The sequence below is a fragment of the Apus apus genome, chromosome 6, assembly GCF_020740795.1.
Source record: "Apus apus isolate bApuApu2 chromosome 6, bApuApu2.pri.cur, whole genome shotgun sequence".
Classification (NCBI taxonomy): Eukaryota; Metazoa; Chordata; class Aves; order Apodiformes; family Apodidae; genus Apus; species Apus apus.
In genome coordinates this window covers 4,305,001-4,318,267 of record NC_067287.1, presented here as the reverse complement: position 1 = coordinate 4,318,267, position 13,267 = coordinate 4,305,001, and the positions used below count along the sequence as shown (strand labels likewise).

General features: G+C 40.5%; 1 protein-coding gene across 10 annotated transcripts in view; it reads right to left on the bottom strand.

Moving 5' to 3' along the window:
* Window positions 1-1,693: 1,693 nt before the first annotated feature.
* GTDC1 (glycosyltransferase like domain containing 1) overlaps window positions 1,694-13,267 on the bottom strand; it is a 184,079-nt gene continuing 172,505 nt past the window's right edge. For 8 of the 10 annotated variants that reach the window (XM_051623348.1, XM_051623345.1, XM_051623346.1 and 5 more), the window contains 3 exons: window positions 11,240-11,310; window positions 10,410-10,501; window positions 1,694-3,010 (listed from right to left, as the gene is read on the bottom strand). In XM_051623348.1, the coding sequence (XP_051479308.1) occupies window positions 2,927-3,010; window positions 10,410-10,501; window positions 11,240-11,310 (247 nt within the window). In that variant the 3' untranslated portion in view covers window positions 1,694-2,926. The remainder of the gene's footprint in view (window positions 3,011-10,409; window positions 10,502-11,239; window positions 11,311-13,267) is intronic. The other 2 variants (XM_051623340.1, XM_051623343.1) reach the window with 1 other exon arrangement.

Genomic DNA, 13,267 nt, shown 5'->3' with positions numbered 1-13,267 from the left:
GAGCTGGCCAGTGAGGCTGGTAGGAGTTGGGAAGACCCATTGGGCTTGAATCCTGCACTGAAGCTTGTATCAAAGCGCCTGCAGTTGCAGTGTCAATGCAGGTGAATCATCAATAAATGTGAAAGTAAGTCAAGGGCTAATTCTGTCATTTTACTCATAAGATTAGGTCTCTGCATTCACCGCTTACTCATGTGTGTAGGAACAACAGGACCGAGATCCTGATTTGTCTCTCTGACCTTTTGAAGTGAAGGCTTTAAAGGAAGCGGCGCGGAGCGGCTGTCTCGTTTCATCTTCAGAAAATAGCGCGGTGAAACTCCTCAGGTTGTGCCAGCCTAGGGTGGGCTGGTGGGGGAAGACTGCCTCGGGAAAACTCCACCTCGGACTACCTGGGAAGTCCTACCTCACTCTCTTGGCTGACCACGTTGAGGATGGGGATGGTCAGCCAAGAGGGTGAGGTAGGACTTCCAGGTAGTCCGAGGTGATGTTTTCCCCGAGGCAGGCTAAACGGGAGGTCTTAGGAGATGTGGCAAGGATGTTTTCTTTCATCCTTGCTCTAGAGCAGCTGTGTATCTTTGCTAAGAATGTAAAGAAATACCCTAAGATAATGCAGCATTGCTATTTATTACTCTGCAATTAAAGTTCTCACAGTGTTTCTATTCTAAAATGTTATTTGCAGGGGTTTGTAACTCAGGAGGGAAAATTTTCCATCACGATGAATCCTGCCTTACCAGACTGAGCAGGGTATGGTTAAAGTGTCACTCCTCAGTAAAGTAAACCAAGGCAGAGCATCACCTTACCAAGGAACTGGGTGAGACCTCCATCAGTCCTGGGCTTGACCAGGGTGTGCACTGAGGACAGCTGGAGTCTTCAACTTGACACCACAGAGATTTGGTGTGTCTAATCTGCACACCACTAAGCCCTAGTGCAGTGTTACAGCATCTCCTCTTCCCCTTTCATTGCTTTGGAGCATGACTCACTGTGAAACTCGAGCTGATTTGCTTTAATTGTTCCATGCCTCAGTTTCCCCATCAGTAAAGACAAAAAAACCCTGCTCTTGTCAGTACAAGGTGTGATAACATTAGTTAACATCTATGATACATTCTGGTAAGAAGTGCAAGGCAGTTCTGTTACTTGACTCTACCAGTTACAACAACCACACCTACACACATTTTCTTGAGAAGACCATTTTTACTCCACCACATTAAACCCCAAGACCCAAGCTGGACTTTGGTTGAGCAGAAATGAGGAGGAACCAGCACACAAGACAGATTATTACTGCAAAAGATCACTACAAAATTACAACTCTGCAGTGCTAGGAAAATATCTGAACACTTACCATTGGATCTCCCTTGGGTTTTTTTATTGCTTAATGGAGTAATTTTAAAAAGAGGTGCTGTGTGCTCTTGCTGGCACTGAAAAAGGACAGTTCAGCATCTTGGTGGCATCAGAAGGCAGGAAGGCACATGTGTGGATGGAGACGTGCCTGTGTCTTTTACCTGCTGTGGATAAAGCCCAGGCAAAGGAAAGATGCTGCCAGATGACAGCATGCCAGGACGGGGAAAGAAGCTTCACTGCCTGATACAGGGTATGATGAACCCATCTCTGTCCACAAAGAGAGGTCTTACCAGGCTTCACATCTTAACACCTTACTGAGAGTCCTCTTCTTGCTTCTTCCCAGAGCGGAGCTGAAAACTCTAGAATTGTCATAACGTTTTATTATCACTTGCAAAACAGATTCTACTTCATCAGATAAAGACACAATTGCATTCATTGACTCTGACACAAGGATATGCATAGTGATAAACATACAGATAGATGTACACACTTATACATGAATGAGATATGCTAATTAAAAATTGCAGTGGGCACTTTATTAAAAATTTATTGTACAATCTACATCTTCAAAACATTTTACATCAACAAATATAGCAGCTTGACTGCTGGAATCATAAGTGATTTATCTTTAAAAGACTGTATTTGTAACTGGATGCGAAGATTCTTGATGAACTGCCGTTACATTTCAGCTACTGGTTTTTATTGGAAGTATTTTGACTGTTATCTGTTTGTTCTCCATCCTTGAGAGAAATAAAACAAGTGTCTAGGCTTTCATTTTATCGGATAGATGGCACCATGTAGCATATTTCCCATGCTAGTTTGAATTACAGCTGTTTATCTTTCAGCTTTCTTTAAGATTAATTAAATGCAAATGTAACTCCGCGAATCATGGGATTACCTGCCAGACCCCTTATTAATACCTTCACTTAAAAACCCCCGTGCCAGAGAGTCATTAATTTGCCAAAAAAAAAAAAAAAAAAAGGATAAAAAAAAAAGTGCTAAAGCAGCCCTTTGCCTCCAAACAACCCGGAGATGGCTGCCCAATTAGTCCGGCAGTGTTCGGATCCTCCTTTCAGGCCCTGTGGCCCTTTGAGGACACAATAAGGCTCCAATGATAACCTGGCAACCTAGGTAGAAACTCAGCCAAGTGTGAGCGTTTGAAGCTGCAGCTTGGCTGCCATCGTGTCGGCGAAAAGAAAGAATTCAGGCACCATGTCATCCAGTACAAAGGATAAAAACAGATTCAACCGGAAACTCAATGTGGCACCACATATGGGATACATGAGTGCGGTTATACAACAGGCCACATATTTTTTTTGAACAGTCTCCTGCATGTGATGCCGAGGACATGTGTAACCATCATAACGTCTCTAAGAATCTGTATTTAATTTGAGCTGGGGTGGTGGCAGGGATTGGAGATCTGAAGCCGCCACAGGTTTGTGGCAGATGGCTCTGTGTCAGCTATGACAAGCAGCCAGGCTCGGCTTCCTCTGCAGATTTTCTTTTCTCTCTGATCAGGTAAATATGGGCACACTCTGGAAACTTCCACAATTCTGCCTGAGGCTGCAAGTTTGTGACTTAGCCCCATCTGTCACAAATCTTCCCTCGGTTCTGCTGCGAGCAGAGACCTGAATTTACCGCCGAGCGCTGCCCAAGCAAACCCAGCCGTCTCGCCCTGCGAGGAAGCAGAAAACAGTGCACGAAGCCACGTTAGATGCTGGGACATGAAAGGCACGTCTCTGTGCCGAAACGCTCTGCAACACCCGGGATTTTGGGAAGGGTGGAAGGGAGTTGGTTGGAGAGCACCAGCTCATCATTGGAAACAGGGTGAATTCAGCTGTCTTTTTTTGTTTAAAGACAGGTAAGTTGGTTGGCAGCTTCAGGTTACTTGCTCCTCGTTGAATGTTTCCACCATCAAACACCTCTCTGCTTTACTGGGGATCTTTGTAGACACATCAAGCACTGACCACCAGTGGGGACCAACCTGTCCCTCTCACCCTCAGACATAGCAGAGGGTGAGGAGCCTGATTCTCCTGCTTGACCACCACTGGTCTGGCTTCTGGGCTTTATTCTAGAGTAACCTTGGAGAGAATAAATTCAACTCAATTTTTTTTTTTAGGAGGTAACTGCAAAGGTCTGGCCATTCATTTTTTCAAGGAATATAACATGATTTGGTCAACAGTCCCTAAACAGGAAGAGACAAAATAATCAAGACAATCAAAGCTTTCATATGGAGCAAGATCTTCCCTATGAAGAACAGGCAGAACAGTAAGATGTTAGGAGCAGTACAATATTCTTTATGACATAATCAACATTTTATTTCTTGCATCCTAAGATCAGAACGGATGTAATTAGTATCTGCCATCATTAGACTTCAGAGTTAATGTATAGAACCTAATAAGGACTATTCATCCATTCAGATCTGCTGTTTCAAGGAATCTGGAGTTCAAGCAGACAGTATTGACTTGGTTTACATTCTATGCACTTCTAAAAAGATTACCTTAACAAAATAAAGAATTAAAGACACGAAACCTGAGATTTGCCAGGCAGGACAGCAGAGTGAATTATAGAGCCAATCTGTATCGGGTCAGCTTTACTCTGTGACTGAGCTCCTTCCCTGTGTGAATACTGGGGAGGAATCAAAGTAGAAAGCAGCTTGTAGTAATGACTTTTGGAGCTCAACTCTCCAACTCCAAGCACCTTTGGAAACCACCAGAAGACAGAATTGGTTTACACTGATTGGGTGCACTGTGAGGCCTGAGTCAGAGCTATGGAAAACTCCTCAGGAGAGTAACAGTATTTCCCTGAACAAACGACTCTGTTCTGCAGCTTTTTATATCAACCTTTTAAAAATAATTTCATTCTTTCTGTCTTTAAACAAAAGAAACATCAAATGCTGGATGCGAGCCTAGGCAAGACATGTTGGTGGGTACCCTGCATAGGACGGTTCAGAACACACTGACCAACTGAAACAGTAAGAAAACAGTTTCAGAGTTTCTCAAGTAATCTGAATAAACTTTACTGAAAAAAAAAAGAAAATATTTTTTCATGCTTTTTGCAACTTTTCTTTCAAAGTCAATACTATTTCCTTTGACCCATTTCTCCAGCTACCATTTTGCAGTGGCTGTGGTTCATCTGCCACTTTTCATCTACTTTCTAAAACTAAACTGGAAGCTATCTAATACTGTTAAAATACAAAGTTCAAAAGTCCTGCTGTTCCTGCTGAAAGACACACACATAACAGCTTTCTTCATGAGTGTATTCTTCCTGCTCTACAAGAGCAGGCAACTTCTACGAGCCAGAGAGTTGCAATCTCCTGGTTATATACCTCAGAGAGCCAAGAGCAAGGCAAGCCCTGGGAGAATTTCAGGTGCAGACCACATACATGTCCATATATGTGTATACTTACATATATGTCTACACAGACATATATCAGATCTATATATGCATGCTGGATCCCAGAATGACCTAGCAGGCAACTTCAACAGCCTACCTGCTAGCTCATTTCTTCTATGGTGAAGATCCACATCAGCCAGTAGACCTTACTCCACTACAGGTACTTCTTACTTGAAGACCTAAGGTTGACCCAAAATGCTTAAATTGTGTTTCACAGTCCAGCAGATCTTCCCGCATGTGCAAACCTCCTCAGCTAGCTGGATTTCTTCTCTATCAGCCACATGTATGGAAATTAAAAATCTCAAGACTTTAGTCTAACCTAGATGTGACCATTAGCAATTTACCCCAGATGTCAAGTCGGATCCTGCTTTAAAGCTGGTCCTGCTTTGAGCAGAGGTGACCAGGTGACCTCCAGCAGTACCTTCCTTAATCACTCCATGAGCCTATGTTCTAAATAAATACCAAAGTTTTCACTCACAGAAAAAATCTTTATGTTATACACGTTTTACTTGAGATGTCATGCCCAAGCACTGAAACAGAGATGGGAGAGCATGGATACAGCATGCTGCACTCCAGAGCTCCCAGGCTGCTATAACCTTTCCATGAGGGGGGGATCTTGGGGGATCTCTGAGAAGTAGATCTGGACCACCTATGAAACCGTTATAATTTATGCTCACTGGAAACTGGAGCATCTCAAGAAGCAAAGGCAAGTTTCCCACTTTTGTATCTAACCTCCTTCTGATCCGCATCCAGTGCTAACCAGGTAGAGGCACAACCACCTTTTTTCTCTGCTAACATGCTCTGCTGACGCGCAGAAAAGCCAGCAGGATGCATGGCAATATTTGTACTATTTGCATACCCTATAAAGCTCTAAATTAACTTTATCAGCTCAGGACAAAAGATCTGGAGAACACTGTAAGCAAACATCTGCTCAATATACATTCCCCATTAAAAAGTAAACAGTAGGTTTGGCTCCATAAGGAACAGGTTGAAAATTATCAGAATACAGCACATCACATCAACTGGTGCCATGGCCTGGAACACTCCATAATGCAATGATCACACCAACACAAAACCAACTCTCAAGCATCAAAATGGCTTGAATGATGAAAGATTAGACCATAAACATAGAATAACATTCCCAAGGAGAGACTGAAAAGACTGGGATGATGCACGTGTTTGTCAAACATTTATAAAATAGTGAATGGCATAGAAAAGATGGATGGGGAGCCTCTGCTTCCAGGAGACCAACTCCAGACCAAGAAGAGACTTGACACAACTGATGGGAATGTTTTTAACACTGTCTGCAAATACACAATGAACTACATGGCTATAGGACACCATGAAAGACAAAACCAGGGGTTTCCAAGGGCCTGAATGTCCAATTATAGTATAGAATCATAGAACAGTTTGAGTTAGAAAGAACCTTTAGAGGCCATCTAATTCAACCCCCTAAATTGGGAACTATTACATACAGCCTGGCAATACTTACTAGTAAAAGGCTATTAGAGAAGAGAAAATCTCCAAGTCCTAAGTTAGGACCAATCTCTAACTCTAAAAGATCAAGAGAAGGCCTTTAATACCCTGGTTCTACCTGTGTCTGTCTATCTGATGGCCATCACTACCAAAGCCATGGTATTAAACACATTGTGTGCCAACCCAGAGTGGCACTTAGCATCCTTAGGGAAAATGTAATTTCTCAGAGGGTTTTGCTGGGGAGTGGGTAAGGACATGGGCACAGTCATCGATTGTCCATGGCCTGTACAAGAACAACGAGGAGCTACTGCTGCTTGTAACAGGGCTGAGGGGCAGATGGGACAGCTGGCACGAGGCTGCCCTGCACCCTCACGTGTCCAGCGCTCCGTATCCTTGGGCTGAGAATGCTGCCTCCCTTGCTGTGCCTAAATATTAAAGCTGGACCAGGAGCAGTTTTCCCTTCTACATGCTTTCCTGAAGTACTAAAGACAGTGTTTTATCTCAAGTCAGAAAGAAAAGGAAAAAGAAAAAAAAAGTTTTGTTAGAACTGCCCCATGCAGCCAAATCCTGAGACTGGAAACAATTCACATGTCTATGGTCTAACTGGGATCTTAATTTGATTTTACAGCAGTTTAATCCCTTTGAATTCAGCAGCCTTCCTTCTACAGTGGTGTAAGAAAGAAAAAAATCACGCCATGTGTCTTTTCATAGGCAGGTGAGCTTCTGTAGTGTGATGGAAATGAGAAGATGAATGTCAGAAAGTGGGCCAAATTCTTTTCTCTGTTAAACAAGCATGAGTGAGAGTAGGATTTTTCTGTAGGAACTGAAGCTGACTGCATGTCAACCAGCACTCATTCAGCTGGGAGGGCTGGGAGAGATTATTTAAAGTTGTCAGCTCCTTCCATGCCTGGCTTTTGGCAACTTTTCTTGTCCCTTTCCACTGTATACTCTTTATACATGCTGTTTTAAATTAAGAAACTGAAGTGAGGGAACTGAAAGGTAAACTTAAAGAAAATAATGCAGAAACAAATGCTTTGCCCTATTTTATTTTTAATTTTAAATCTACTAGGAAGAAAGAGCTTGCAAACAGTGACAGGTCCTATGGTGTACTCCGATGGAAACCGATGCCCTGTTGTTACTTGCTTCATTTTGGCACTTACTTTGGCAACCACAAATACCCAGAACCAGAGAGCAACATTTGATTCCATAAAACTGGAACAGAACAAGGAACTGATAACAAATGGGGTTTGCTTTCCTCTCATCTCCATCTTCTGCTAATGACTGGTGGAAGGCAATGACAAAATGCAAATGCACCAGTCCTGAGTGCAGTGAGAATAAGCAGGGTAAGTAATACATCACTTGGAAAGCTTTACATAGGTGCTTACATTATGGACACTTAGAAAAGTCTGCCAGCAGGAATCTGCTCCATGGAGTTAAGCTACTGCAGTTTAATGTCTTGGTCTGTGCATTTTCACAGGGATATTCACCACGTCCAGCTCCCTAACCCTCCTGCTCTGCTGCCGTTCGTCTCCCTTTGCTCCCAACTTTGTCAGCACAAGCACCGAGGACAACTGAAGGAATAAACTGCCCGTTTAATTAGACTGCTGTCTAATTATTATGGATAGCCTCAGTAATAAAACCCCAACAATATGTCAAAGGATAACCCAAGGTACTTCTGATGATGATTACTTCCTGATCTATGGAGTAGAATCCCCAACCAGTAGAGAAAAGCACTCTCTGATTTTAAAGCTTTTTTACATTCAAGACTTCACAGTTACGTTATAAATTTTAGGCAGGGAGCACATCAGGAAGTTTTCTGAAAGAGAAATAGCTAGTTAGTACACACTGCTGTGCTGGAGGCCCTTTTTTATTCTGCTGTATATAACAGATAATATTATATTGATCTGAAAAGAAGTGAAAACACCGAGAACATGCTGCGTTCCCCTCAGGATTTCACTCTTTCCAGCTTCCTAAGCAGCAGTGTAGTTCCCACCAAAATGGCATTAACAGCACAGACCTACACGAGCATTTTTCAAGAAGGTTTTGTGGATGGAATCCTCGGGAAAGGAAGACTTAGCGTACGTGGGCGTAGGTACAAAAAGACAACTCTAACAGTATTCTCCGAGCTGATCCAAAGCCTATTAAAGACAACAGGGATCTTTTCTCTAGTGCTCACAGGTTCTGGATTAGGCTCAGCTTTGCTCATTTTAAAACGATCTCCCCTTCAGCTCAATCATTACCTGTTGCAGACACTTCAAACTTCACTTCAAACACCCAGAAGATCCCAATGGGGCTGCAGTGTTAACACTGCACAAGCCCATGTGTGAAGGGTAGGACAAACACCTTCAGCTTCTGCCTCCAAATCATCCCAAGGAATTGTTTAAAAGAAGGAAAATCCCTCCAGCAAATTAGCAGATTGTTTATGGGGTGTGTACACATATTTTAAAGCCATCCCATTTTAGCTATCAGTATTTGCTCTACTGTTGTTTCCATTTTTAGTGTGTTACTTGCATTTTTAGTGTGTTATTTCCATTTTTAGGGCACCTTGGCTCTATTTAGGAGCTGGAGATCCACATTGAGAGAGATGATCCACTCAGAGTGAAGGCAACTATTAGCTGAGCTTGAGGCATTGGGAAATGTCCAGGTAAATGTTTAAGGACTGTTTTCCCTTTGAAGCCACCATGTGTAACTACACAATACTATTGACTCAAGAAGTAATGCCGAACACTGGAAGTGTTCAGTCAGCATTTTAAACTATTATGAGCTACCTTCTGAACCATTGCCAAGTTAATAGACAATGAAAGATAATGAGCTTGAAATTGGGTGTTAAATTGCATTTTTGGTTCTCTCCTTTTTTTTTTTTTTTTATTTTTTTCTTGAAGTTTAACTGTTTCCTGCAAAAAAAACCTCATCATCTTTGATGTATCATTATGTAAATGTCTATTTTTAGGTCACCAAAAGAGTCAGCCATAGGCTAAAACCCTCGCTCCTCCCGCTACATGTGTGAGGGAAGGGGGAGAGCGGCGGACGACACGCAGCAAGACCCAACACCTTCTGGTCCCCAGAGGGAGGAAGGTGGAGAGATGAGGTTAGGTCTGCTAGCAGCATGAGCCTCCAAATTAAGAAGGAGATTACTCGACTCACTCATTAACAGCGTGCCCCGGACGGCGACAGCCAGGGAACAGCTTAAAAAGACCACGTTTGTATAGCACGGGGAACACAAGGAGCATTTCTCCGCACTCTGAAGCCTTTGAGGACTTTCAGCTGAATTCAGGTTTTTTTTCCAGCCTAAACTACCTCTGTCATGTGGGGGTAATTGTATCCAACCTGCCCACGGCAGAGCCAGGACTGTGAAAGTCAGAAAACGCCGTAAATTTCCGTATCAGCGTGCAGAAAACAGCAGGTTTTTTTCTAAAAGCAGCATCCTGTAAGAATAGCTCTTCACTGGAAGAATATAAAACTTAGTACTTCATCTACAATCGTGTAATTAAAAAAAACAAGTGTGACTCCTAGCAGTATAAATACACCTCTTAAAAATGTGAAAGTTGGTCTAGCACTGAACACTCGATCAAACCTTGAATGGAAAGTCTGCCACTGAAACTGCTCCCTCTCTATATAGATAACAAAGAATAGGACACGATAAATATCAGTACATTCAGCTCCTGATGAACTTTTTTACTGCTGAACATACTTTAAAAAGTAAAGAGTTAAAATAATCATACTTATCAAAATAATTCCAAGAACTGCAAAAGAGCCATCTTTTAAGAGAGCCATCTTACCTGATACCAGTCACCTGCATTTTTTGAGGACTGAAGATTAAATTAGGATCGGAAGGTAGGCTTATCCTCATTAGTATAACTGTAGGATCTTTCTTTTATTTTCCTTTTAAACTAATGAGTTGCATTAATCCAGGTTCATTTTTATAAGCCTCTTGGGTCCAAATGTAAAGGACAGTCATTTTAGAAAACAATAAATTAAAAAAAAGCATGTAGCATGCATTAAGTGCACGTATTTCATAAGACCTAGGTTAATACAACTGGCATCTAGTTTAATTAATCCTTGTTAGTGTAACGACTAATATCCCTCCCTAGCATGTTTCCTTTAAACATTAGTATGTTAATTAAATGTTGTTTTTTTAAGGGTTTTTTTCCTTTGTACTTCAACGTGGCATTATATCAAGTAAAACTATTCTGAACAACTACCTTATAGAGATGTTTCCTCACAATATCTGGTCTCTTGCAGAAATTCTGAAGCCTTTTAAAAAGCTGTTCAGGTGTAGAATACAGATATTCAGCTGCAGGAAAAACAGATACATTTTTAATGAAACAAAAACCTCAAAGCACACACTCGATATTAGTCACTTTACTAATTAAAAATGCATATTGCTCTGTGCCGCCTCGTGTTTTACATTATTTAAGCATGATTTTATAAGGTTACCTCAGCTCACAAGGATGTTTAATGCTAAATAAGACTGTGTAGTTGTGCTGTTTAGACATCTCCTTTGGGTGATTAAAATACATTATTCTAATGTAACACAATGCATATGTGATACATTTAGTGATGAGATTTTTCAAAGAACTGGTACTACATTAGTGTGTACCCTGTACCACAGTTGCATACTATTAAGTATTAAATTGTTTAAATAATTTGGTGTGATTTTCAGGCCTCGGTGCTTTTTTTTTTAATTTTTTTTTTCTCCTGTATCAAAAAAAAAATCTGCAAACCATTGCAGCATCACTGACCTTCTAACAAAAATCTATCATTGCGGGTTGTGTATGCTAACAATGAAGAATGCTATTTCAAAACTTGCTTTTGTGTTATCTTAAAAGAACAGATGGCAAATATAAACTTCGTCTAATGTATTAAAACACATAAAATTTTCCTTAACACTAACATGTTGGCTTGCCAAATAAACAATTGCTTTTGCTTGAGTTTCTTCTCAAACTTTGTATTTTAGCCTGAATCACGTTATTACATTCCAGGAAAAAAAAAAAAGAAAAAAAACAAAAGAATGTGCAACTAAAGCAGCTACCTGGAAATATCTCTGGGTACACCAAAGCTTTGGGACACAGTGGGTAACAGCCACAATACACAGCTTCAACCCTGAAGATGAGAAATAAGAAATAGACAAAAATAAACACCAGTGAGCCAAAAACTTACTTTGGTGCAAGAGCCCTGAGGTTGACCACGTGTAGCAAGAGTGAAACGTGGTTGTTTTTTTTTCCATCAGCAGCATAATCCTTCTAAATGCCAAAGTTGCTCTTTTTAAAGAAAATTTTATTGATCATATGAATTACATAGAACAGAACAGCGAGCATATGTTTTGTTCGCTGAATAAATCAAAGCGCAGCTCTGCATTTTTTTGTTTTTTAAATACTGTTTAACACATTTTATAATCAGCAGACAGACACGTGTAACAACATGAGGAAGTATGGACGGCTTTTCTTAATAATGCTGCAGCAGAACCAGGGCAGACGGGCATGTGGTTGAATGTATGTGAACATACAACCAGATGCACAGCATCACCTGGCAGAGCAGATATTCTCCTTTGGCTTTAAGACTCCAAAGGTTGCACTTAAATATAACCCAGGAACAACATGCAGCTTCAGGCTGGGATATTTTAGCTTATACAGATGCTTCAGATAATTCCCTTCATTTTTTTGGGACAGAAACTGTTGTATTTCTTAACAAATACTGATGAAATTCCCTTGCCAAAGTGTGTGATGCTTTGCACTTTTAGTTTATCAAGGAAAACTTTACCTCTCCCCTGTAGCATCAAACCCAAATATTTTATAATCATGACACAGTGGAGCAAAGTTTTCTAGTAGTGAATCTAAAGAAAAGCTCTGCTCTTCATGTTTGCATTTTAATAGCTGAACGGGTTAAGGCATCAAGTTTTCAGTTTATTTTTTTTGCATAATGACCACTGATCTGACATAAAGTCCCTCCAAAGATACAACTGTAATTTCTGCTGGCCAGAAATTACACAGCGAAATTCAAAACACTTCTTAAAATATGTTTATTTTATGAGAGTCTTTGAATTTCCTCCAACATTTTGACCATACGAGGACTTTATTTTTAACTTCAGTTCCCCTCAGTCCCAGGAAAAAAATATCTGAAATCTTGTCAACGTTCACCTTTCCTGTTCTCAGTGACAATCCAAAAGGTTTTCACTACCTTCGTGTGTGTATTGGGTTTGCTACCTTATCACAGGCACCCAAGCCAGTCCAGAAGGAACTGTCTTTCCTTTTGACATACCCAGTTTTTAAACAGGAAAAAATTAAAGAGTAACATATTCAGCTTTCATGCTGCAAAACTATGCATATCCACAAACCCCAAAGATCCACATTTCTCTGCAAATGCTTCTGCTAGTTTTTTTTTTTTTCCTTAAACTTTTAAAATTTGCAATTTATGTTGTGTGTTGTTTTTTTTAAATAACATATGCACTTCAGATTGCATTTTAAACATTAACAACAATTTCAAAGTGTACATCGTCTAGCACTATATTTTTTACCAAAGGGAAATGTTTCTGATGTGTGATTTAATTGATGATTTCAGCTCTTAAATATTGTGTCATATGTCAAAGCAAATAGATTTTTAAAGTTTTCTTTAATCTAGAAGGAAAAAAAAAAAAAAAAGAGTGAAACTGTGGACATTTCAGTAATAGCTCAGATCACTAAGTTATGTTAAAATATTTGCTTTTTAATCATATCGTCTGCATGGGAAAAAAAAAAAGAAAAAGAAAAAGAAGAAAAAGAACAGCTCCCTAAAACAAAACTGCAGGCCAGGATGCAATCTGAGTCACCATTTGAGTATGCAGTTTCTCCTTATGAAAAACGGCAATCAGGAGCATGAATTAGTCAAAGCAGAATTTAATGCCTCTGTAGTTTGCTGGCTACAAGTTGGAATTTGGAATTCTTTCATTTGCAAACGACCTTATTTGCATCTTGATTTTCTACCTTGCCGCACCCAAGTTTAGATGTGCTTTCCGACAGGTCTTTGCTCCAGTGCAGCAAGTCCTGCTAGAAACCCTGCACCTCTTGGGGGCCAAGACCTGGAG